Source organism: Corvus hawaiiensis, chromosome 13 (assembly GCF_020740725.1).
Source record: "Corvus hawaiiensis isolate bCorHaw1 chromosome 13, bCorHaw1.pri.cur, whole genome shotgun sequence".
Lineage (NCBI taxonomy): Eukaryota > Metazoa > Chordata > Aves > Passeriformes > Corvidae > Corvus > Corvus hawaiiensis.
The window spans coordinates 16,639,119-16,664,727 of record NC_063225.1 but is presented as its reverse complement, the minus strand read 5'-3'; the positions used below and the strand labels follow the sequence as shown (position 1 = coordinate 16,664,727).

Here is a 25,609-nt window from a genome sequence, read left to right as displayed (position 1 = left end):
TTAAAAGGTTTTTTTTTTAATGAGAAAAAATGCAGTCAGCTCTTTCTGACCTGTACCTGGTGGTGAACTAATGTGCAAGCACATAGAGGTATTTTGCTGAAGAGTTATCACTTAAGTTGCACTGCTTTACAGAAGATTGCCTAGGAGAATGATGATAAAAGAAGTAATAAATGGAGCTGCTAGCTTTAATAATATCTTAAAAATTAAACAGTTAAGCAACATGTAAGCTTGTTCATTATTTTAGCCTTTTTCTCTTTTGAAACCAGTGTGGTGGAATTAGGAGTTTCATATTTATACCACAGCTGTACTGTTTTTCTTAAATTAACTTTTTTCCTGGGGCTTGCCTTTTTTTGAAAGTTCCATGTTTTCATGGAATTCTTACTTTTTTTCACTGCCTGTGAATAGAACTTCCTAAAGAATTTCCAAGCGGCACAAGAAGCCCTGACTGCAGTCACTGTCCAGGCAGCAGAAATGGCTGCTTCCAGCATGAAGGACTTTGCTAAAAAGAGCTTCCGCCTCCTAATGGATGTCAACTTGAAAGCTCCAGTCATAGTTGTTCCTGAATCTTCAGCTTCATGTAATGCTTTGGTAGCCGATCTTGGCTTAATCAGAGTTCAGAATGAATTCAAGCTGGTGTCTTCAGATGAATCACCTCTTCCTCCAGTCATTGACAACATGGATGTGCAGCTGACTCACTTGAAATTATCAAGGTAAACATGGAGTTTTTCCTGAGTTGGAAAAGTCTTTGTGAAGAACAGTGTGTCTACGTTCTGTATGCAGCATTTTTCTCTTATTTAAACATGATAGGCAATAAGAGCATACTAAAACCAAGCAAGAAACCTTCCCAAGTGAAGTTCAGGAGTGCTTTTAGATAGAGACACAGGTCTACAATCTCTAAAGCTTCTTGGAAAAAAAGGAATGGTAGCACAGTAACCTGAGTTCATCTAAAGTGCATATCTGCGTGTAAGTGCATGTGAGCTTGTTCTTAAGTTAATTATGCCTGTAATTCTGCTAGATAATGATGATATTATTTGGGATTCTGCAATAGTAAATATTTTTCCTCTGCTGCTTCCACTGTCTTTTTTTAGGTGCATTATATCCACAGATTCTCAACCAGATTCTGAAATTCTGTGTCCTGTGAGTTTGACTTTACTGGTCCAGAGAAATTTAGCAGCAGCATGGTATCATAAAAGCCCAACAATTGGTATCAAAGGAGACCTAAAACCAATGCAGGTAATCTCATGACTAATAAGAGCTTTATCAAAAGACATACAAATTCTCAGAATAGTCCTTATCTTAATTGAGGAGCTTGTAAACACATTTCAGTTTGTGTCCTTTACAGCATATTGAAAGACTTCCAGCTTGATTGTCCAGTTTGTAGATTTGTTAGAATTTTGATATTGTATAATGAATAGTTTTCGTGTAGCTGCATGCAAATGGAGTAAAACCTGGGCGTTTTTTTCTGGAGGTCTGTTGAAGCTATCCATTGGCTCAGCAGTCAGTAAAATCATTGAGGTTATCTGTTGAGTTACCATTTAAAAGCAATATTTAATAATTCCAGTTGTTTAATCTGCAATGTTCAGGTTATTTGAATGTTTAGTAGATTTATTAGAAATGAAAAGTTTATCTCTAATATAGAACAATTTAAAATTACCTTTGCAGAGGGAGGGCTATATTTTTTCTTTTCCTGCATTAACTATATGGATTTAAATGGGTAAAACCAAACTGGGGCACCTTTTCCTTGTTCCTGAGCCCTTTTACTTGTTCATTCCTGTATCTGTGCTGTGGCCAAATGTCGCACCGGTGAAGCATAGAGAAGTAAGAGATTTAAAGGAGTACCAGCAAAACTAACCTAATGTAGAAAAGATCTTTTTACAATGTGTACTGTGGGCTAAGGGGCTGCATCTTTCCATTAGTACTGCTCGCTTTTTTTGTGACTCTGTAATGCTATGATTGGATACATATTCATTAAGTCTTTGAAGGCCTACTGAGTATTTTAGTGTATACAATGCAAATCTTGGCTTAATGTGATCTGGTCATGTTTTTGGATTATTGAATTGTTGAGAAGTGCTTATGTTTATCAATTACTCATATTTTTAAAAGGCAAAGGTCCTTTACAAGTCTAGAAAGTGTTTATGATGTGGACTGTTATTTCTTGTTGTAACTGCTGTTCATAACAAGTAACAAACGATATTATAGGAAAAATGGGCAAATCATTTAGATTGTTTTGGACAGGATAATTTTGACTATCCAGCTTGTTTCTGCTGGAAGCAGCACCTTGTTTCTCCTCAACATTTGCAAACTGTGTTGGAAGAAGTGCTGTCACCAGAAATGAACTTGTGGCTTTATCACTTTACAGATTGCACTCAGTCAAGATGATCTAACTGTTATAATGAAAATTTTACTTGAAAACCTTGGAGGGGCTTCTTCTTCCCAGCCAAATACTGTGCAAGAGAATATTGAGGATACGCAGATACCTAAAAAAGGGAAAGCTCCACAGGAATCTGGTAGTTCTGAGGGTATGTTCAATTCAAAGGCTGAATATGTGTTGGCAGAGGGCTGTTTACAAATTCAAATATATTTGAATATTTTTCTGAAGCACTATAAATTCTTTTAATTGTTACATATATATAGTATACATGAAAAGTTATAAATAAGAATGTATGCGCTTACCTGGAGTGTGAGTGGATGGTCAGAAGTTTTTGTAGTGTGTTTTTTGTGATTCATTTCTTATAGGATGATATTCTTCACTCTATATCAATCACTCTTCTAAGTGCAGGTGGTTAAAAAAGAAAAAAGCCAAATCATCTACCCCAGGATATTAATGCACAATTATAACAATTGAGGATCATACTAGTATTCAAATAGTGTGTCAATGTAAACAGTGCATGTCTCTGGATGAAATATTGTTAACACTTTGCCAAAATCTATTTTTTCCCCCAACTTAGCATTCTCAATGTCAAAAAATTGCTGTTTAACCACTGGTTGAGTTGCTCTGCTGTGAATAGAAACTGGAAATATGAGTAGTGCAGACTCCTTGAGCAGACTTGGTACTTTGTGTTGTTCTTCATTGCAGTGAACAAAGAACTGCAGTACACTAATGGCAGCTGCTTTTAAGGTTCTAAACCATTCTGCACTAGATAATTTTAGTATGCATTGGACAGAACAAAATTGAAAGTGTGAATTATTTTGAGTTAGTCTTCTGGATTTAGAGCTTTCTCTCTTTTTGTGATTTTCTGATCTTAATTTTAAAAACCCCAAACACCAACCCAACCAACCAACCAACCAAAAAAAAAAAAGCAACCGACAACAAAAAACCCCAAAACCAAGGCCAGTGTTCAAAAGAAATGTAAAAATATCTTCTTTTCACTGACAGGTGCCCTTGTTGATTCTGGACAAAAAAGTGTTTCTGCAGTTCAGTCTTCTGTGGAATGTTATACAGCGCTTAAATTTGACTTCAATTTTGAGTCCCTTTCTGTAACTCTCTACAACAGTGACATGACTGAGGTTTGTTACAAAACTTTTACCACACAGGTGAGGTGGGTAGCCAAGGCTTCTCACATGGATAGGAAAATAAAGTTACATTATCTGTGTTGGCTTTGTAATACTTTCCTGATGGAGCTTTGAGCTTTCTTGGGCAGACAGTGTCCTTAAGTTGAAGAATGTGTGTGCATTTCTGAAAGTCACACTAAAAATATTACTGAACCAACCAAAACCACTCAGCATTTGATTTGGTCATTCTAGCTTGGATTCCAGTTACCCGAAGTAAAAATGAGTACTTGAAAAGCAGGAACTGTTAGCTCAGATAGTGCTAGTTCTATGTATGGTGCCTCTAGAGTTAGTAAGCAGATCCAAGTTGTATATGGCCCATAATTTCCTCTTGCATAGCCCTGAGTGTGAGCAATCATGGGCATCCTCTCTGTGCTGAAAACAGAAGAGAAAGATGTGAAATGATGTCTTGTTTTTATGACTTAATAAAGTCTGCTTTGTGTAGATGTGAAGGTGTTTGCTTTATATATCTTTGTATATAGTGACTGTTATTTGTGTAAAATTGTTAAGATGTTCTTGTGCAATGAACATCACAGGAAAGAAAGACACTGTAATGAGATTTTATTTTAATTTCACTGTCATATAATTTCCTCTTATTGCCGAGGTGCTCTTGTAGATGAGTTAGTGTGATGAGAGCGGAGGGATCCTCTGGTAAGAGATCTAGAGTTCAGACAGATAATCCTTCAGGGATGAATTCTGAACAACTGCTGGCAGTGTGGTGCAGAAACAACTTCACTGCAGCCCAGCAGGTTTTTTCTGTTTTCCCAATGAGTTTCTTGAACTCATTTGTATGAGTGGAGGACTGATGATGGCAACAGGCTAATCAGATCTTTCAATTCATGGAAGAAAATGCACATGGCAAGCAGCAAGGGCAATGTCTCATTGCTTTGTTGTGTGATAACTAACCCTGCTTTTTGTCCTTCTGTAGGAGTCTGTGCTTTCAGTGCACAGTGACAAACTGCGCCTTGGTGAGCTCCGGCTGCATCTCATGGCATCGTCGGGGGAGATGTTCTCAGATGGCTCCATGGATATCAGTGTTAAACTCAAAGCATGTACCTTGGATGACCTCAGAGAAGGAATTCAGAATGTGACTGCAAGGTAGGTTTGAATCCATCAGAAATTAAAAACCTCCAGCTTATGAGGAAGCCTTTTTCCTTTTTTTATACTTTGCTTCACATGGAATTGATAAAACTCAGTAGTGCTGTGAATTGTGGCCTGTAATACTCTGTTTAAGCAATGAACAATGTAATTTAAATTCTGTTAAACAAGTTTCTACTCTTATGTGTTAATTTCCCAGGTTATCCAAAACAAAAAGAAATCTTGGAGGTGTGCATATTACGGTGAACTGTAGAAGAGCTGAATAGAGAGCACCCAGCCTCAGCTACAGAGTTGTGTGCACTGAAACTTCAGTGTGCTTGTTATGTGCTGCCTGCATACTTTCAAGAGTGTAGCACTCTAATTTTAAATTGAAATTACTCTTCTGATAGAAAAGCCTCTACCCTCTTATTTCTGGAAGAAACACTGATTGCTTGTGTAGTAATTGTTCTTTATAAATGGCGTGGGGAGAAAAAATGGCAGTACTTAGGCATCTTTGTTTTCCTAGATCTGTGTGTTACGATGTTTGAGATGTTTCTTATTAAACTTGTTTTCCAGGATGATAGACAAGAAAGATGACATAAATGACAGTTCTATGATCGATATAAGATACAAGCAGGATAAAAATGGAACTGAAGTTGTTGCTGTCCTCGACAAGCTGTACATATGTGCTAGTATGGAGTTTTTGTTGACAGTAGCACATTTTTTCATTAAGTCAATGCCAGTATCCTCAGCTGAAGGATCTGCACAGTTCCAATTAAAGCAAGTTGCTTCTGGGAAATCCAAGGCAGAAACAGGTCTGTAAAAACAACTTCCACCCACCCCCATTCCCCTCCTTTGCAGATTTCATTCTGAAAATAACTCACCAAAAAGTTCTCAAGATGGTGTCTTAGTATCAGACTTAAGATATTCTTCAGAATGTGTAAATTGGCCACTGACATAGTAGATAGCTTTCCTCTTTCTGGTTTTTATATTCAAGGTGGGTTTTATTACTTCCTTTCACAGAAATATCTGTACGGCCAAACATGACAGTAAAAGCTGTGATTATGGATCCAGAAATTGTATTTGTTGCTAATTTGACCAATGCTAATGCCCCTGCCTTAAAAGTTTCCTTCCAATGTGACTTCTGTCTGACCTCAGATGAGCTTGCACAAAGGATGACCGCTCAAGTGAAGGCCTTCAAAGTGTTGGCCTGTGCCTTTCTCAAAGAAAAACAAGACAAGAATGTTACTATGGTAAGGAAATCAGCGTTTCATAATGAAAAAAGTAACTAGAACTGTTGGCAGGCACAACCCTTAGCGGGCATATCTATAGCACTCAAAACTGTTTTCATATCATTGATTATTCAGAAGACAGGAAGGGCCTGTGCCATTTGAAGGTGAATCTTTTATCAGTAGGTGCAGGACTTGAGTACTTAGAGCTCTGTCTAAAACCTGTGTGGTGCATTTGTAAGTTATATTAAAAGTTTCTTAGTGAAGAGACTCTATGAGGGGTTTTGAAGGCCAAGACCTTTTGCAGTGTTTTTCACTGCCTGTTGGTTTCCTTGTTGCGGTAGAGTCCTGAGAAGCCTTTTGTCTGGAGCTTCATCTGCACATTCCTGCCAAGGGAGCACTGAGCCACAGAGGTGGCCTGTGTGCATCTCACACGTGGTTATCTTCCCTTATGCATTTAGGTTTTTTAAGGATTCAGGGTTTTTTTACTATCTTATCACTTTGTCCGTGTGTTGGGTTTTTGTTTTGTCTGGTTTTTAAGTATTACGTCAAAAGCTTTTATTTCTCTGACTTTTAACCTTCCAGTACAAAATGGTTCTTGTGCCAATCGGGATGCGGGATTGTAGCAGTATAATGAAAGAACATTTTTACTCTGAAACATGTTACTTTATGGGATAGGCCCCTTTGGCCTACAGGGTGAAAAAAATGTAAGACCTTTTGAAAAGGTTAGATTTAAGGAGTCACCTTAATAATCAAATTATGGTTTTCACTCAGGTGTTACGGCCATGTTCTTTGGTCATGGAAAATATGCTGCACACTTCAGGGGTACACACTATGGCAGTAACAATAGAGGAACTTACGATTAAGGTAAGATTATTAAAACTGTCTTTGGAAGAACAGCTATGTTTCTCAAGATCTACATCTTGATTTTTGGTTGTTGTTGGTGTTTTTTTGTTTGTTTGCCATTGAAATTTGCATATTGTTGTTTACAATTTTAATTTTCCCCATTAGTTTAATTCCAGAAGTAAGGACTTTTAGAGCTGCTCTGTGTTGGAAAAAGTCACTGTGTGTTCATTGTTTTGACAGTCCCTTAACCAAAAAGGAGTAATTTAAATACTTCAGATTCTAAGATTCCTCCTACCACTTCCTTCCAAAGTGATTTCATAACCCTTCCCTGCTGCTGCCATCAGTATTTTTAGGATATTTTGCAGGAAAGGAAAACAAGAGGAGGTCCATGAATGGATTCTCTTCCTTGGAAATTAAGTTGCATCTCTTAAAAGACTTTTCATGTTTGCTATGTCCATTTCTCATAGATTTTGTATTTTAATAAAAGATTTTTTTCTTTGTTCAAGATATCACCAATAATTTTGAATACCGTCATGACCATTATGGCTGCCCTAAAACCCAAGACAACAGAGGAGGATTCTAGAGGAGCAACTGAAGTTTCTGAGAATTTGTGGCAAGTGAAACCTATAGATGAGTGCAATGCTTGGTTTCTTGGTGTTGACATAGCCACAGAAGCAACAGAAACTTTTAAGGACCATGAACAAATTCAGAAGCAAGAGAAATTTGACATTGTAGTGAAATCAGTTCAGATGACCTTGGAATGTGGTCTGGGACATCGAACTGTCCCTTTGTTGTTAGTGGAATCTACATTTTCAGGTGTCCTTAAGAACTGGTCCTCGCTGACGGAGGTCGCTGCTGATACGTCACTGGAGGTATGTGGGGTCAAACCGTTAGGAGTTTAAAACACTTCTGCAAGTTTCCTGAGTTCAACTAACTTTTTAATACACTTTGTATGTGCTGAATTATTAATAGGTTTGAATTGTAATGCTCTCAGGAGTTCTTTAGTCAGGCAAGTAAGCATAACATGCTTTGTACAGAAAGTTGGAAATCAATAGGTTTTAATGGCAGTCACCATATGAAATAATCTAGTCCTTTGTTTCTGTATTATTTTTGCATGTTCAAGTTTTGCTGTGTGAACAATGAGCTTGGCTTACCTGAATATTCACATTTAACTCTTATTGCCCCCCTTTGTTTGTTTCTCTAGCATTGTGTTTATTGATAAGATAGAAGTTATACTCTTCTCTCAAAATGGGAGACCATTCCAAGATGGTACAAGTCTCTTATGGAAGCAGCACGTTAAAATTTCATACAACCAGATGTATAGCTGCTCATTTACTCAGTAATACATTTACTACCCCTTGTCAGTTTATCAAATTACCTCATACTTCATTCTGTTCTGGGATATGCAAGCAGCCTTTTTCCATTGCCAGGTTTGCATACCATGGGGGAATTTGGATGCCTAATCATGTACCTCTAGGAGAAGTCACTGTGGTTCCACAAGGGATGAGCAAAATAGCTGGAAGGGAGCATCCAGAACTGTTGAGTCCACAGCTTCTATTCAGATTTGCAGTGATGGAAGCAATTAAAAACTTGGTGTTGGCTATGAGTTAGAGGAATCATTCCAGTGGACCAGATTCAGACTATAGTTGGCTCAAACTAATTATTTCATAGTACAATAAAGTACTTGTGGCATTGAAGTCTCTGGTCTCAAAGTCGTTCTCTCAAACCATGTGGGAGAAGATAAGAGACTTGATTATGTTAATTGAAGGTGTTAAGAAGATACAGTGTTACCAGGATGTTTGGTTGCTCTCAAAGCAAGCCTGGAAATGAACTCTTCAAAAGTGGTGTAATTTAAAAAATTCATGATGTATTACTCTTCTGTGTATTAGTTTTTAAAGCCAATAAAAGTTAATGCTAGACCTCTGAAACATGAAATGAAGATTTATTGTTTTCTTATTAATGTTTTTCATAATAATTGCTTTGTATTTAGACACCTTATTTAATTTTGATTATTTCTTTAGGTTCATTATTACAATGAAACCTATGCAGTGTGGGAGCCGCTTATTGAACGAGTTGAAGGAGGAAGGAAGCAATGGAATTTAAAGCTGGAGGTATGTACAGGAACTTGACACTATGTTAAATGGTTTTAATAGGGAGCTACTTTTTAATTTCTTAAAAATTTTATGGGGCAGAACATTGACCTTTTGAATGCTATTGCTTGAAGGAGCTATGCAGTTTCCCATGAGAAAAAAAATTATTCTTCAGAGATCTTAAGGTTTTCCTGAATGATGTTGAGTTGTCAGTGCATAGACAAAATGGAGCATGTAACTATGCAGAGAAGAGAAGCTAACTTGCCTTCTGTGTTGGTATAAAATTTCTGTGTTTGTTTAAGGTATCAGAGATTTACAAGGTAAAGTAGGTTTTACTTTGCTTGGTGAAATCGTCAAGTGTATGTCAAGTTTTTTTCCTGTTTTAACAAGAAGAAAGTAACCTATATGTTTGTAATTGTCTAATGAAATTTTTCTTTTAGATGAAGACTAACCCTGTCCAAGAGAAAAGTCTGATGCCTGGGGATGATTTCATTGTTATTCCTGAGCCACAAACAGCAATTAACATCTCTTCGATGGACACAATGAATATAACAATATCCAAATGTTGTCTTGCTGTTTTCAGTAACCTAGCCAAGGTAACCCCAACAGGCAGAAGGTGCTCAATTATGTGCTTACATAGGAAATTCTGAATTTTCTTTGTTTTAAGAACTATATTAGCTGCCAGTCAATGGCTGTTCTACAGCTCTGACAAATGTTACCTGGAAAGGCTGAGGAGTTTTACTCAGATGTCTCCTTTAGGCTCAGCAAAAAGGTGGTGTTATCTTTTGAAAGAAGCAACGTCTGTGTTAGAACAACAAATGTGCCTATGCAGGACTTAAGGAAGTGTCATACGTGCAGGTTAAATGAACATGAAATGCTCTAATAAACACAACTGTTTCCTACAATACTTCTTCTGAAATAGTAAAACAGAAATTTACTTCCTTTCCATATTTTCTGCTCAATTGAATACTAAGAAAAGTATGCATTTTAGGATTGGCCTTTAAATTGGAGGAATAGAATGTCCCGTGTGTTAAAAATACTTTTTCCCCCCTATTTCTCTTGTGATAGTAGGTGTGCTTATGAATGTTCTAGGCTGCTTTTCCCTCATTTTTTTTCTGAGGTGAAGAAATTTTGGTCACTAAATCAAGCTGTTTTTATAGAACATGACTTGCCAAATAATTTTTTTAATTCTAAATGAACAGCAATTCTCTAAGTACTTGCTTACACTGGAAGTCTGTATTGGCAGTCAGTTACCATGGCTTCTGTTTTACCAAGCAAAGGTTAAAAGCACAAATCGTGATTGAATTTGGAGCTTGCACGTGTTCCACGTCCCTGTGACTTCTATGTCCCAGATCTTATGTTTCTCTTACAACCTAAGATTTGGAAAAATTCGCTGTGAGGAGCATGAAAGCTTATTGTAGCATCAACATTTGCTGCAAATCACAGAATAAAATTAAATTCTCTGGAAGTAACCTTTACTTGCCTGAAATACTACTGTACAAAGCACAGATCTTGCTATGTATAATTTTCCCCCCTCTTTAAAATGTAGTTGCTAGGAACTGTCTTTTAAAGCCTTTATAGGTTTGTTATTGTGGCTGTTTATGTATGACATACTGTATCTGTTGTTATTTACAGGCGTTTTCAGAAGCGACTGCATCCACCTTTGACTATTCCTTTAAAGAGACAGCACCTTTTATAGTGAAAAATGCCCTGGATGTTTCTCTCAAAGTGCTCCCTAGCTCCAATTTTCGGATAGTGGGTTCAGTTGGAAAAGAAAACATGAACGAAATAGAAACTGGTCAGAGCATGGAACTGGAGTACTCTGTTTTTGAAGCACCGCAGCGAGGAAGGTTGTCTGCATTGCACCGACAGGAAAGCTCTGTCTTCTCTTTAAATTTAGGTATTCTGCTAAGGAGCACTGTTTGTTATGGCAGGCTGTGCATGGGAAGATGGGGTCAAATTCAATGTGATAGAAATTCAGGTCAAGTACGCTGTGTTGGAATTACCTTTGAATATTGATGCCAATTAAAAAAACACTACAAAACAGGTACTGGGTGTCTTAAAAATATGGAAAATTCCTCTGCTCCAGTTTTTCAGAAAGTGAAAAGACCAATATTTTTTTCTACCCCTTGGGAGAACTGGAAGACATTCTAGTGGAGTCATTGATAGACCATCTTAGAGGCTCCTGTGACATTGGCTTGTGTGTTCCAGCTCCTCTTAAACAGGATTTCCATTTCTCCTATCACTACTTTTATTTGGCTTTCGGTAGTTACCCAGCTACTTGAGACCAGTTATGATGTTCCTGTGTTTTTAGCTTTGCCAGCTAATACTCCTAAGAAAACAGGTTACAATAGCTACCGATATGTAATCATCTGAGTTTTTCCCCTTTCCATCACATCCCATATGAAGGTACTTGGCCATGATATTTGTTCTCTGTTCATTAACTCAGCCAACAAATACCTTTGATAACTACTTGGGGTATTTCCCATGCTGTCTATAAATCATAATCTAAAGTTACGGAGTTGAGGAGCATTTGGACCCTAAAGCTTTCCTTCAGCGGTGCTCAAGTACCGTTTAAGGTGCTTTTGCCAGAGGGTACTTTGGTCCTGGTTGTTGCTGAGTTTCGAGAAGCTTAAGTACTGCTCAAACAGGAAATGGTAATAGGATTTGTGTTGCTGGTAAAGACTTTTGTCTGTTTTTATGGATCAGAACTTCAGGGATATACAGAGGCGCTCAGCATTCCCGTGGCCAAGCCAGGTCGCCGCCTGTACAACGTCAGAGACGCTGCTGATCACTGGGACTCCATCATGGTGCAGATCGATGCTACAGAGGGAAATAAGGTCATCACTGTGCGCTCCCCTCTGCAGGTAAAAACCCAACCACAGAAACCAAACCCCTGAAAGCAGTGCTCTTCCATGAGGCATCTTCCTTTTCTTCCTTAATGCATTTTTTTGAGGTCATACTTTTCCAAAACACTACTTAAAGGCCAATTACTAAGTATTTTGCTCTATTTGTTACATGAATTTTCCTTTGGTTTTCACTTTTCTATTTGGCTTTCTAATATCCTCAGCACTGGGGATACTTTTTATGTGACTTGACATTTTAAGTGTGTTTTTCAATTCATGGGACTTAAATGGAGTTTTCTCATATACCTGTGTATTAAGACAGCGCAAGTCTATTTTCTAGAGGAATTTGGTTAAATCTACTAAGGTTGGTTTTCCTTGTTGTTATTGTTACTTTTTCTTTTAGAAATTTGTACCATAGAAACTTAATGAAAAATTATGCATTTTGATTCTAGATCAAGAACCATTTCTCAATTCCATTTGTGATCTATAAACTGGCTAAAGGCTCCAAGTTGCTGGAGCCAATTGGCATATCCAAGCCAGAAGAAGAGTTTCATGTTCCTTTGCATTCATACAGGTACGTTTTCCCTGCTCTGTAGGGCCAGTCTCCGTGACACTGATGCACAAACACAGCATTAGTGTGGAAATCTTAATTTGCACATGGAAGTCTTCCAGACTGGGCTAAAACTCCAAAACGCTGTCTTTGTTAAGTAATGAGTGTGCTGCAAAAGCATTTCAGAATGTTAACCATGACTTTAAAATGGATGAAGTTAGGTGTCAGTGCAAAGCCATTGTGTACAATTCTTGCTGTTTTCCTACAGGTGCCATCTGTATGTTCAACCAACAGGAATTTTCGAGGGTCAGTTCAAGGAGTCTACAACTTACATTGCCTGGAGGGAGGAGCTACACAGGAGCAACGAAGTCAAGTGCCTGTTACAGTGCCCAGCTACTGAGACCAGTTTCTTGCCTCTAATAATCAGCTCAACAGCTGTACCTGATGAACTAAATTTTATTTCAAGTTCTGGAGAGGAGTTGGATCCTGCCTACATTATCCACTTTTACCCTACACTGACTGTGAAGAATCTTCTACCATACTCCTTGAGATATTTACTTGAGGTAAGTTACTTTATGGTTTTATTTGTAAATCCTTTACTTGATTTTAAGTAAGAACACATTTACTTAGAAGCGGAGGTGAATGTAGTGTGGAAGATACTGAATGCTGGGTTTTGTATTTTCTTTTGTAAATGACTGAGGCAGATAATTGATTCTGGATGTTCTGGAGATTGTTTTTAATTTGTGTGTACCTGGCCAGCTTTGCCTTGCTCCTTAAACAAGAATCATGTACTGGATTAGTCTTTTTCTTTTACATTCTTCTGAGATTCTGTTTGTATTTTGCAAGCTCTCTTTAGCTTCACAAGAAGAGGTATAAGGAAAAGCATCTGTAATTTCAAGAACTTTTTTTTTCTATTTAGAAAGTTCTCTCCATTCTGACAGTGATTCTTTACTGATTACTATTGTGAGGTCTCCCTTGCACAAATTGGAAGAATCTCTGAAGGTGCTTTGAAGACCATTTTCCTGTCCATTCAGTATTTTCAGTATCTAGTATTTCTTCATGAAAGCTGAGTGATTTTACTAAATACAAGAGGTGGGAGCATTTAGAACCACCATCCTAGTTTGTTCTGTTTTGTCCTACTTGCATAACTGGCTGTAGCATTCATTTAGATCTTTTTCAGTTCTATCCAATATCCCAGTAGCACTACTCCCAGTTTTCCATATCTCCATTGTACTTCAGTATCTGGCATAACAGAATGTAGAACAGAGGGCCATTGCCTTGACTGAGGAGCTAGAAACCAGTAATTCAAACCTATTTCTGAAGCCACTGTACCTGTAGAAGGGTTTATGCTTATTGTCTTCACATCCCTGGGCTGATCAAGCCTGGCCACTATTCCATATGGTAAAATATACTGTTTATCAGTAAAAATTAGGAGTATTGTTAGATGCTACTGCCTGAACAAAGTTGTGTTACCAAATAGTATGGCAGAACTGGCGGGTTTGTGCCTTGGGGGTTCTTAAGTGTGAAAAATCCTGGCTGTACATCTGTCCAGTGCGGTGTTACACTCAGTGTTGTAAGAATATGAGTAAGAACGCATTGCCAAAATCCATTGGAAATCATGGAGGAGAGAAGGAGGGTGTGGAAACAGGGGATATGTTAGAACTAGTTTGCTTTCCTGAAATTCAGAATTTAAGCAGTCTTTACTGCCCTGCAAGTGAAGTGCAGTTATCTCAAATTATTCACAGGATCAATCTCAAATGAAAGTGATTGGAGATTCGGACATGGATTACTGAGCTATCTGAAATGTACATCCTACAAGAGAATAAAATGCTGGTTCTTGAACACCTATATTTTATGTATTGAAAACTTAGTCTGCCTTGTCTAATTTTGTTAACAGGGAACAGCGGAAGCCCGTGACTTAACTGAAGGGAGTGCTGCTGATGTTTTTAACTCAAGAATCAATGGCGAAATAATGGAGCTTGTGTTGTTAAAATATCAAGGCAAAGACTGGCATGGGCATCTTAAAATTTGTGATGGGATGTCTGAATTTTTTCCTGTGCGCTTCACATCTCATTCTGCCTCAGAGATGACAGTGGATGTTTACATCCATACGAGGCGGATCGGGAGCCGTATGGTCTTGTCTGTGTTCAGTCCCTACTGGATTATCAACAAGACTTCCCGTGTTCTCCAGTACCGAGCTGAAGATACTCATGTGAAGCATCCAGCAGACTACAGAGATATTGTTTTGTTTTCATTTAAAAAGAAAAATATCTTTAGTAAGAATAAGGTATGCTTACTTTAGATGGTGGTCTTCAGGCCATGCGCTGAGGGGGAAAACACACACACATTTTATAGAAGGGATATTTTTACTTAGTTTTTAAGTCTAAAGGCTTCAATTTGACTGCTGCTTTCTTTGGTTCTTGGACATTTAAAATGCACACTGTAAATAGTCTGTTTTGTGTTAAACACATTTGTTTCAATTTTGGTATGATGTGATGTTTACATGGTCAAGTGAAGAGTACTGCAGTAAAAGTTTTTTTGGAAGTAGCCCTTCATTCCTTTTAAGTAACTTTTTTTACCTAAAAACAGTTGAAGAAACGGTTGAAAAAACAGTGTTAATTTGATTATTTCCTCCCATCTCTTCAAGTTTGTGAGGCACCACAAAGCTGTGGGCTTTTTTTCCCATCTGTGTGTGTGCTGTCATGCGCATGAGTCAATGAGGACTACCCTGCTTTGATGCCTTTTACTGTAGCATCTTTCCCAGAACTCAAACACAGACTAATAAATCAGAATATGAATAGTGATACTACATTCTTAGGTTATCCTAATTTATGGAAAGTATTAGAAGCACTGAAGCATTGTCTTTACATTGCTGTATGTGATATAAGTGCACTTCATAATGCATGAACTACAGAATGAAAATCAATTTACTCATTACTTTGCATGTTGTTGGTTTTTGTGTGTAGATCCAGCTCTGTATTTCAACTAGCACTTGGTCCAGTAGCTTTTCCCTTGATACTGTAGGAAGCTATGGATGTGTCAGGTGTTCAGCTAATAACATGGACTATCTGGTAAGATCTGTTTCTGTGATTTGTGAAGCTCTCTGGGTTCTTTTGGCTTGACTTCTTTTCTACAAATGTATAGTACTCAGCTGTTTGTAAACACAGTGGTGAACATGCATAGTGGAGATAATTGCTCACAACTGTTTGCAAGTGTTTAGATCTGCACTCCTTATCCAAGACTACATTTCCACAACTAAGCACAGTAAAGATATGTGGGGAGTTGTGTTTTCATGTACTCTTTAACAATTTTCTGAAAATAAGGGTCATTTTAGGTTGTCTTGGTTTACTCTAGAGGGATTTCTGGTGGATTTTCCCCACAAAAGCTACAGCTGCAAAATGCTACTGCTAAACCTGTCACTTTGCTCTTGTGTTAGTTGTGTTGCATAATCTGCTGATTTTACTGCATGTTTGGTGCTTTTACTTCAGGTGGTCAGGAGTATTGTGTGTTAGGCTTTGTAATTACACTGATGTTGGCTTTTCTATTTGTTCCATCCTGGCTTTTCTTCTAAGCTTGTTGTTGATCATTTGCTCAAATTCTCCTTGTTCAACAGGTTGGAGTTAGCATCAAAATGAGCAGTTTCAACCTTACCAGGATCGTTACCTTCACTCCATTCTACACAATAGCAAACAAATCTTCTCTGGAACTTGAAGTTGGAGAAATTGGTCCTAATGGTTCTCTTCCAACTAATAAATGGAATTATATCTCGGCTTCAGAGGTAATGTTTCATGTTCTTTGCTTTTGATGTCATTGTAGACAAACAGCTGCTCTCTAGGCATCACTCAAGGGAAGAGCAGTACTCTTATGGAAGCTGTCTCTTCTGGTGGCATGACATGGATATTTCACATCCCAAGGGAACTTGAACAGCACAGGTTGCATATGTTGGTAGATTAATCAAGTCCTTCAGTTTAGGTAACTTTGTAGATGTAGATAGGTTAATCAGGAGATACTTAGGTAAGAACTAAGGCATGTGAAATAGTCACAACAAGCCTGTTTGTTTTACTGCTGGGTTACTATATTAAACATATATGAAATGTTAAAGTGTACTTCTTGTCTTACAGTGTCTTCCATTCTGGCCTGAAAACTCATCAGGTGAACTTTGTGTAAGAGTAGTTGGCTATGAAAGCTCATCCAAACCATTCCTGTTTAAAGTCCAGGATAATGGTACTCTGCTGAAACTGGAAGAATTGGTGAGACTGACTTTGTATGGTCTGTTTTTAATACTCCATTTTAGCCCCATGGTAGCTTGACGCACTGAAATCATCAAGATGAAAACCTTGTGCCTTAAGGTGTGGGTACACTGCACTTCGTTTAGTTCTGTTGCGTTAAAAGGGTTCTGAATCAAGTTTGCAGTGGTGTTAATGTTTTCTGTGTAGTCAAGTTGATTTACTTGTGACAAGCTTAGAGGGGAACTGAACAGCCCTACTGCTGTTAAGTTACAGCGGTATACTGCACCTCTGACATCTGGGCTTTTTGCAGAGGGTATGTCTTGGGTGCCTTCAGTTTGTTTAAGTAGGCAACAAAAAATGCATTATATTTTAGGATTTCTTATAAGCTCTTACATGTTGGAGACACAGTTCATGGCTAAATTAATTTATGACTCAAATGAAAAACCTTGTAATTTCAGAGCTCACCCTAGCCTAGCATTAGGGAATGTGTTTATAAATGTACCATGTTCAGACAAGTCTTTGGAGATAATACTTATTATAGTTCTAACTTGAATAAATGCATAGAGCAAATATTGGGCTTTGTCTGTCTTCCTCTCCAGAATGGGGGCTTGCTGGTAGATGTGAATGTCTTGGAGCATTCTACTGTGATAAGTTTCACAGATTACCACCAGGGGGCTGCCCCAGCTCTGATTGTTAACCACACCCCATGGGACTCTGTCAGATACAAACAGAGGTATGTGAAAGAAACAATTCTTCACTGGTTGTTTAACCAGGGGATATCCTGGTTAAATATCACCAAGACACCTATCACGGGGATATCACCAAGAGCTGATGAACCTACAGCTGGACTTGTCTGGGGTGAATAGTTTAAGCCCTTTATGCCTCACCCTTGGAGGTTGGAGGGAGTGGAGTATTTAGCACTGGGATTTGTTTGCACCACTTCTGTCAGTGCCTTTAACCAGTGGATGCTGTTATTTTCTCCTTTTCTTTTAACCTGCAGTGGATTACAAGAGGAAATGGAGTTGAAACCAAGGCAAGTTTGCCTCTTTGCCTGGACAGATCCAACCAAACCAAGAAAATTGTCTTGGGGCTACTCCCAAAGTTTTGGTGAACATGACCTACTCAAGGTAAATTTCATAAGGGGAGAAGTAAATGCCGAACTAATTTAGGACTATTCCAAGATTAAAACTATCTGAGAGAAAGCGTCCTTAGTAACTTTGCATCTGTCCCATCCTGTAGGAGACTTTTTAGCTACAGTCAAGCAGCAAGATTTTTGATGTTTAGATTAAATAAAGTCCAGTGTGTTTGTCTCTGATTAGCTGCCCACTTGCACCTTACACTAAAATGAATTCTTCAGAGATGGCTTGGTTTTTCCGTTGAGTAGCACAGAGTTAACAAAACTTTAAAAATTTAGTAGCTAAAAGAAGGGGCAGGAAAGCAAGCTTGACAGAACCAATTACACTGTGCTTTACTGTATAAGCCCTTTCTTGGGTCAAATTTTTCATGTTTAAAAATGATTTTAGTTTGAAACCAATTTCCTTACCATGTAATTATGGTTACATCCATGATTCTCTGGGGCTTTTGGGAAAAGGGCTTTAATTATGTCAATTTTGCCTTACAGATTAAAAAATAAGGAGTATCTGTTTTAGAAGAGCACAGATCTTAATAATTGTCTGGTTTTACTGTTTCATGGTATATGATTAATTGCTTTCTTCTGTCATCACGTAAGATTCCAAGCCTTTTGCTTTGCTCTGAAGGCCTTTTTTCCCCTCATGATTTCCAATGTTATTCTAAACCACAAATATTGCTGGAATGTTTCGTTTACAAAAGGGGGAAAAAAAATATCCCAACCTCCAACATTTTTAGTGTTAGGATATAAGGTTCAACCAAGTCAGCACTTGGTGCAGTGAACTGAACAAACAGAAAAAAATACTGAATTCTGGTTTGTGTGTGTCTATAAACTTGCTTATAAACATAGAGCAACATCAGGGATTTTCTCATGTAGTATACTTTCTTTTTCCCCTCGTACAGGATGACTGTGGCCAGTTCCCTTACAATGCAAATACTCAAATTCACTGGGTGTCTTTCCTGGATGGACGCCAGCGAGTGCTGCTTTTCACAGATGATGTGGCATTGGTTTCTAAAGCACGACAAGCAGAGGAGCTGGAGCAACCTGATCAAGAAATAAACTTGTCAATCCATAGTCTTGGACTTTCTCTAGTTAACAATGAAAATAAAAAAGAAATCTCTTATATCGGAATTACCAGGTACTGCACATGGAAGTGTAAATATTCCTTTGAATAATCAAAATTTGATAGCATATTACAATTTCAGTAATAAAGTGGAAGGGGACATGTTTCAAGTTATATTAAGAGAAACCTTTTTAATTAAAATTAAGTTTTGATTTACTCCTATTGTGGAATTAGAAGCAATAGGATTTAACGGTCTCCTTTTTTAGGTTATATTAAAAAAAGACATAATAGGTTTTTTTGAGCCTGAGAAATTAGAAAAAATATATTTTATATGGTTTGCATACACAGGAAAGGTATAGGTACTCTGAAATTGTTAATTTTGTTATTTGTCTTGTAGTTCTGATGTTGTTTGGGAACGGAAACCAAGGCAAAAATGGAAACCATTTAATCAAAAGCAAATAAACCTATTGGAGCAAGCATATCAAAAGTATCTCTCCAAGACTGCTTTCCAGGGTCCTGGTTGGCACAAACTGGACAGCAATACTGAGGTATGTATTGAGTTTCAGTGTTTAAGTGTTTGCAGAACATGTGCAACAGTTAAAACAGGTTTCTGTTTTGCTAAGCTGGGGTAGATGCTGTGTGAAGAGAAACAGAAACAAGAGGGAAGATTTTTATTTAAATAGTTACACATTTTACACAGTAGAATGTTTTTGTCTTGTGGGGATACTGAGGCAGTACTGAGGTATTATCCAGACTTGTATTGTGAAGTGAGAATTTCAAAGAATTTTTCTTTTGTGTGGTAGAAAAGGTTGCTTGGTGTCTGCATGTTAGTTGTGAACCTGTATTTGCTTTATATACCCTAAATTCTTCGCAGGAATTTTGGTTTTATCTTCTTAGTAAGGTGCAGTTCCCATTACTTGATACAGTAAAGGAGTCGGCAGTGTTGAAGGACTCTTGAAATGAATCCACTTACCTGAGCTTGTTACATTAATTATACATACCTGTATGCCATGCATAAACAGTGTATTCAAATGGCTAAGTCCAATACAGCCATTTTATAGTACCATAGTCAGGCTTGTTTCTTGTATCATCCTTTCATTTGAAAAGCATATATATACCCTCAGCTCTTTGAATACTTGAGGCTTGACCATTGCAGTAGTTATTGGACTAACTTGTGATTTTTGCTACTTACCATGCAGATAATTAGATAGAGAAGTTCAGTAGCCTTGTGATCTGATAATGAAATAAGGAAAAACACAGCATTTATTTGCTAGTCTGTTAACTAGCAATGTAACATTCTATTGTTTCCCAAATTAAACTGTACCTTAGCTCTGCTTTCTTATATCTGCAGGTGAATTTTAGCAAGTTTCCAATGGAAATGCGTCTCCCAGTCAGATGCAGCATCCGCCGTAACTTCCTGTCAGGAATTCAGGTTGAATTCAAACAGTCACCGCACCAAAGAAGCTTACGGGCTCAGTTGTACTGGCTGCAGGTACCAGCCCTCCACTGGTTTAGAAACTAAATAGACATGTAAAGGCTTTGATTTTATTCATTTATGTGGAGAAGTATCTCCAAATCTTATGCATGTGGTGCTCTACTCACTGCATCAGAGTAGCAGGGGTGCTGTGATGGAAAAGTACTGCACAAATGTCATCCCAGGATTTTGCAATAGTATGGAAAAAATTCCAAAAAACTGTGGGCTAATGTCAAGCAGGGTGCTATGATGGAGAGTTTATTTCTAAAGAGCTATGTTTTGCTGTTTCAAAACAAAGACCTCAACCATTTTCAAAATTTGTTTACTATAGTTTTTATACTGAAGTGTAACATTATTCTACAGAGTATATCTAGAGGTTTAGAGGCTTTTAGTACAAAAACTAATGGGAAGTAGAGAAGAGACATTGAAATATGCTGAAATAGCATGCAATAATGTATCTACATGTAATATGAACACTGAATTAATGTGGAAGTCTTGCAGCAGATCAGCATAGTCCAGTCAGTACTAATAGTGTTGCTAAATTTGCCAGTAGAGCACTTTAGCTGGTCCTAGTGAGAAGCGTTCAGTGCTGGAGGGAAATAATGTTGAGTCATCATCACTGCCATCTTCATCTCCATTTTCTCCCTTCACTGAGGACCCTGGTGCTTTTTCTGACCAGCTGGTGGGGAAGTTTGCTCTTTCCTTTTATCTTTCATTTAGTTTTTACTTTTGCCTGAAGGTAGTTTTCACTATGCAGTCAACGTATGCCATCAGCTGCACACCTTGTAAGTGAGTCTTTGTGGGTGTGAACCTCTCTAAGCATCCCTTGTGAAGTACTTGCAACTGTCTGACCTTTTATAACTAAATGAGTAACATGCCATGATGATTTCAGAGTAATCCTTTCGCTCTTTCCTCCTTCCACCCAAATAAGTAGGACGTTCTTCTTGAGCACAATTTACAAACAAGTTTCTCAAGCCTTCTAAAATGGGAATTGTGTTTGATTTTCATGTCACTAAAATATTCCTGTAATTATGCAATAATTTTTTAGGTTGATAATCAATTACCAGGATCAATGTTTCCTGTTGTATTTCACCCTGTAGCTCCTCCCAAGTCGATTGCTTTGGATTCAGGTAGGAGAAGGCCTATAGTAATATCAGATTTATTCAGCCTTGAAACTAGGAGCTTGGCAACTTATTTTTAAGTGTTTTTTTCTCTTTAGAGCCAAAACCCTTCATTGACATCAGCATCATCACTAGATTCAATGAATACAGCCAAGTCCTGCAATTCAAGTGAGTGTAACAGTGTATTGTAATTTGATTTTAGAGATGTAATATATTTTAGAAGGGAACTTTAGAAAAAAGGTTGTTCTCCTATCCAAACAACTCTTAACTTTGGATTGAGTTTTTAAATGTCTCCAGTGAAAAACCATTGTTCCAAAAGGAATTTACTGTTAGAAAATAAGGAAGTCCCCAGACGAAGGGACTGTTATGCACATTCCTTTGTAATCAGAATTATTTTCTTCTTGTACTACAGTATCAGAGTTGTGTCTGTTTGCTGTACAGAGCTGGCCAGTAAGCATTTCTAACTATAAACTGACAGTTGATATTGTGGACTGTAAATCTTAATATGTGACATTGCATAGGAAGACTTCACTTGTGTAGGGTAAGCATGTAATATTTAAGTTAAATTTATAAAAGTCTACACTGTTTTTCACATTTTAGGTACTTCATGGTTCTTATCCAGGAAATGGCACTGAAAATTGATCAAGGATTTTTAGGAGCACTTAGTGAACTTTTCACTCCGTCTACAGACCCAGAAGCTGAAAGACGAAGGGTAATGTATGAGAGAAACTGATTTTTGCTGGAATGGGACCTTAAATGATTGAGGAATGTAGGTGAATATCAATATAACATAAAATGGAAAAATCACCCAGAAGTTTTGTGTATGTTGTGGATTGGTTGTTTTTTTTCTTTAATCCTTGGATTCATTAGTACACTCCTGTTTAAGTAGTTAACTGTATTTGACTATGACTATTTTCTCTACTGTTTATTTATATATCTATAAAAACATATTTAGATACAATATGATTAAGTGTATTAGATATAGGTGGGTGAGATTAACTTCTTTTTTTTTTTTTTTAAATGATGATACCAGTCTAAATTAATTCAGCAAGATGTGGATGCACTTAACACTGAGCTAATGGAGTCTTCCCTAACAGACCTGTCAATGCTCAGCTTCTTTGAACATTTCCATATTTCTCCAATTAAGGTATGCAGTAGAGAGGTTATTGGTTAATCAAACATCCAATTAGTTCATTACAGTAAATACATCCCTAGTGGGGATTTTACATTCTCTAGAGTTTAATACTTTGTTGGAAAACTTCCTTTGTTGCCCACGAGTACAAATAGATCTTTAACCATAACTAAGTGGGAAGAATCAATGGGTATAATAATGCTGAAAGCAAGACAAAATACAGGCCTGAAGGTATCCAAGTAATGTATCATAACTTGTATTAAAATACACTTTCATGGGATTACCGTCATGTCTCTCTTGAAGCAGTTAGGTTTTTTTGGAGCAAGGGAAGAAAAATCATCAGTAGTAGAAATTACAGCTTTCCTCCACTTTCACCACTGATTTTTTTGCATGTGCACCATGCAACCTGTCTGCTCTGGTTTGGCTTTTCTTTGGTCTTGATTTGTCTTCTTTTACTAATTCTGCCTTGACAGTTGCATTTGAGTTTGTCTCTGGCTTCTGGTGGAGAAGCATCAGATAAGGGGGAAGAAATGATAGCCATCCATTCTCTGAATTTGCTGTTGAAAAGTATTGGAGCTACTCTAACAGACGTGGATGATCTTATTTTCAAGTAAGTGAATAAAATTGGCTGGGGTCATTTGGTTTTTTTGTTTAATTCTTTGACTAAAGCTTTTGTACACTTAATAATTGGATCCATGGTAAACTTTGCTGACTGACTCTAGTATAAGTTTATACAGCCTTAGGGGAAAGGGAGGAATGGAGGGAAGATGGGGTTTGGGATCCTTTTTAAGGCAATAGGTCTTCAGGATTATCTGAAGGAAAGCAGAGAAGTATTTGAATGAGGAAGGGTATCTTTAACTAATGTATAATTACTTGTCTTTCAGACTTGCTTTCTTTGAAATTAAATACCAGTTCTACAAGAGGGATCAACTGAGGATGAGAGTTGTTAGACATTATAGTGAACAAGTAAGCTTATTTAGTCAAGCCTTTGTGTAAAATTTTGAGTATGTACCTTAAAGAAGATTTTATTTTTCTTCACCAAATACTTAGTTGGGTACTCTAATACCTTACTTGGGTAGTAAATTAAAAAATGTACCAGCCTTGGTTTCTGATGTGTGTGACAGCAGCTTGTAACACTGCTTTTGTTTTTTGCCTTTTTTCTTCCCTCTCATCATTTAGTTCCTGAAACAGATGTATGTTCTTGTACTTGGATTAGATGTTCTTGGAAATCCATTTGGTTTAATCAGAGGTTTGTCTGAGGGAGTCGAAGCTTTCTTCTATGAGCCGTTCCAGGTATGACTTCCTTTAATTGTGATTTTTAACTGTGTCTTTATAGAAGGCTGATTGCATGTACTGGTAGGATTATAGTTTTGGTGTCACTGTACTCCACACCCTGAACAGGCAGGCAGCAGTCATTTTTTAATGTGAGCTTCAAAGAAGTAACCTATTCGAATGGCCTTACATGCATCAGTGTAAAGGAATTGCTAGCTTTTCTTGAAACAGATGCATCAATTGCATAGTTTTCTGCTATTCATAATAAACTTCATTTTCAGGGTGCTGTTCAAGGACCTGAAGAATTTGCTGAAGGCTTTGTAATTGGTTTTAGAAGTCTTCTTGGGCACACAGTGGGTATGTGTCATACTGTTCTTCTTTTGGTAAATTCCCACGTTATTTTCTATTTTTCTAAATACCACGAGTATTTAAGGTTGTCATACTGTTGTCAGTATTTGTGATGCAGATCATTCATACATAATTTACCTGAGTCCATTTAAATGTCTGTTTGTAGATTGAGCAACCAAAGTGAGAAACATTGCATATATAACTTAATTAGTAACATGCTCTGGATAAATAAAAAGCATAACTTCTGGATAAATAAAAAGCATAAATAGTCTGGAGAAGCCTGAGAAATGTTCTGTTACAATGACCTTAGATTTTTTTTTAGCTATGTCTTAACAGTAATTAGAGAAAGCACTCTTTCATCCAGTGTAGTATATAACATGTAGTGAAGTGATGCAGGTGTTCCTTATTGCTGTTTCTATGGGTATCAGACCAGGTTCTGGAGTCTTCTCATGGACAACGTGTGGTATTGCTCTGTGTAAATTCATCATATCTAAACTGAATATGAAGGGAAATTGCTATGAACTTCTTGGCTTCCTGTGTGTTGTCTACTCTTAAGCTGTGAAAGCACGTAACTTTTGCTTTGTGCCCTGTTCCCTCAGGTGGGGCAGCAGGGGTGGTGTCCAGGATCACTGGTACTGTTGGCAAAGGCTTGGCTGCCATTACTCTGGATGAAGAATTTCAGCAGAAAAGGAGAGAGGAAATGGGTCGGCAGCCAAAAGACTTTGGGGAGAGCCTGGCCAAAGGAGGAAAAGGCCTGTTACGGGTATGGATTTGGAGATGAGTGTTTGATGTGCCAGTGTGGGATCCATGCTTGAAAACTACCTGCTAGAAAGTTTTGTATCTTCTTTGTCAGTACATCAACTAAACAGGAGAGACAGGCAGTGGGTGTGGAGGAGACTCAGTGTAGTGCATCAGCTGTAGAGTTTGAGGTCATGTTTCTGGTCAGCCTGAGGACCTGAAGTTAGGATCTTGAACAGGAAATAACACCAATTTCTCCTGTGAATTGTATAAATAAATAAATAGTTACTCATGCTCAACAAATGTGTTAGGTAATTAAAATAACTGGATCCTTTCTTGAATGACAGAATTGACTGCAAGGTCACGTCTTTCCCTCAGTTACAGTTTTCTTAAAAGTACAGAGTAAGAGAAAAAAAAAAGCCAAAAGCCCTAGATAAACAGTGTTTCTGATACTGAACTTTACATTATAAAGTTTTAAAATAAGGATGCGAGACAACAGGCTGCCTAGCTGGACTGACAGCATTCCAGTTTCTCATTAATTATTAACTTAATTATCTTTGTTTTAGGGTGTTGTTGGAGGTGTCACAGGCATCATCACTAAACCAGTAGAAGGTAAGCATGAAGGCTGCACTGCCCAGCTAAAGTGGTTTCTCAGTACTCTGCAATTTATTTTGTAACGTTAAGAAATATCAATCTAAGTGTGATGATGCTAAGGCATAGCAAGATTTTTATGTTTCTTATTCAAATGTGAACTTACACGATGATTTCCTCAAGTATCTTTAGATCTGTTATTGGCTTTACCACCTTTTAAAACTTTGTATGAGTTAAGAAGTGGTTGTCTCTGTGATGTTTTTTGTTAGGCCTGCTGTAGTACTCAATTTGTTGTCTGAAGCCAGAATAAAGGTAGTAAAAATAA

At 37.6% G+C, this 25,609-nt stretch overlaps 1 protein-coding gene across 4 annotated transcripts in view; it reads left to right on the top strand.

Moving 5' to 3' along the window:
• VPS13C (vacuolar protein sorting 13 homolog C) overlaps positions 1-25,609 on the top strand; it is a 74,313-nt gene that overhangs the window by 36,844 nt on the left and 11,860 nt on the right. For all 4 annotated transcript variants that reach the window (XM_048317355.1, XM_048317354.1, XM_048317357.1 and 1 more), the window contains 34 exons: positions 406-710; positions 1,089-1,233; positions 2,360-2,519; positions 3,377-3,507; positions 4,478-4,647; positions 5,203-5,441; positions 5,650-5,879; positions 6,630-6,722; positions 7,208-7,573; positions 8,723-8,812; positions 9,232-9,387; positions 10,427-10,691; positions 11,501-11,658; positions 12,090-12,211; positions 12,456-12,750; positions 14,085-14,474; positions 15,154-15,258; positions 15,801-15,965; positions 16,309-16,437; positions 17,016-17,149; positions 17,417-17,543; positions 18,448-18,683; positions 19,006-19,156; positions 19,960-20,100; positions 21,131-21,212; positions 21,302-21,371; positions 21,804-21,915; positions 22,237-22,350; positions 22,809-22,945; positions 23,220-23,301; positions 23,515-23,628; positions 23,889-23,964; positions 24,555-24,718; positions 25,260-25,305. In XM_048317355.1, the coding sequence (XP_048173312.1) occupies positions 406-710; positions 1,089-1,233; positions 2,360-2,519; positions 3,377-3,507; positions 4,478-4,647; positions 5,203-5,441; positions 5,650-5,879; positions 6,630-6,722; positions 7,208-7,573; positions 8,723-8,812; positions 9,232-9,387; positions 10,427-10,691; positions 11,501-11,658; positions 12,090-12,211; positions 12,456-12,750; positions 14,085-14,474; positions 15,154-15,258; positions 15,801-15,965; positions 16,309-16,437; positions 17,016-17,149; positions 17,417-17,543; positions 18,448-18,683; positions 19,006-19,156; positions 19,960-20,100; positions 21,131-21,212; positions 21,302-21,371; positions 21,804-21,915; positions 22,237-22,350; positions 22,809-22,945; positions 23,220-23,301; positions 23,515-23,628; positions 23,889-23,964; positions 24,555-24,718; positions 25,260-25,305 (5,500 nt within the window). The remainder of the gene's footprint in view (positions 1-405; positions 711-1,088; positions 1,234-2,359; positions 2,520-3,376; positions 3,508-4,477; positions 4,648-5,202; positions 5,442-5,649; positions 5,880-6,629; positions 6,723-7,207; positions 7,574-8,722; positions 8,813-9,231; positions 9,388-10,426; positions 10,692-11,500; positions 11,659-12,089; positions 12,212-12,455; positions 12,751-14,084; positions 14,475-15,153; positions 15,259-15,800; positions 15,966-16,308; positions 16,438-17,015; positions 17,150-17,416; positions 17,544-18,447; positions 18,684-19,005; positions 19,157-19,959; positions 20,101-21,130; positions 21,213-21,301; positions 21,372-21,803; positions 21,916-22,236; positions 22,351-22,808; positions 22,946-23,219; positions 23,302-23,514; positions 23,629-23,888; positions 23,965-24,554; positions 24,719-25,259; positions 25,306-25,609) is intronic.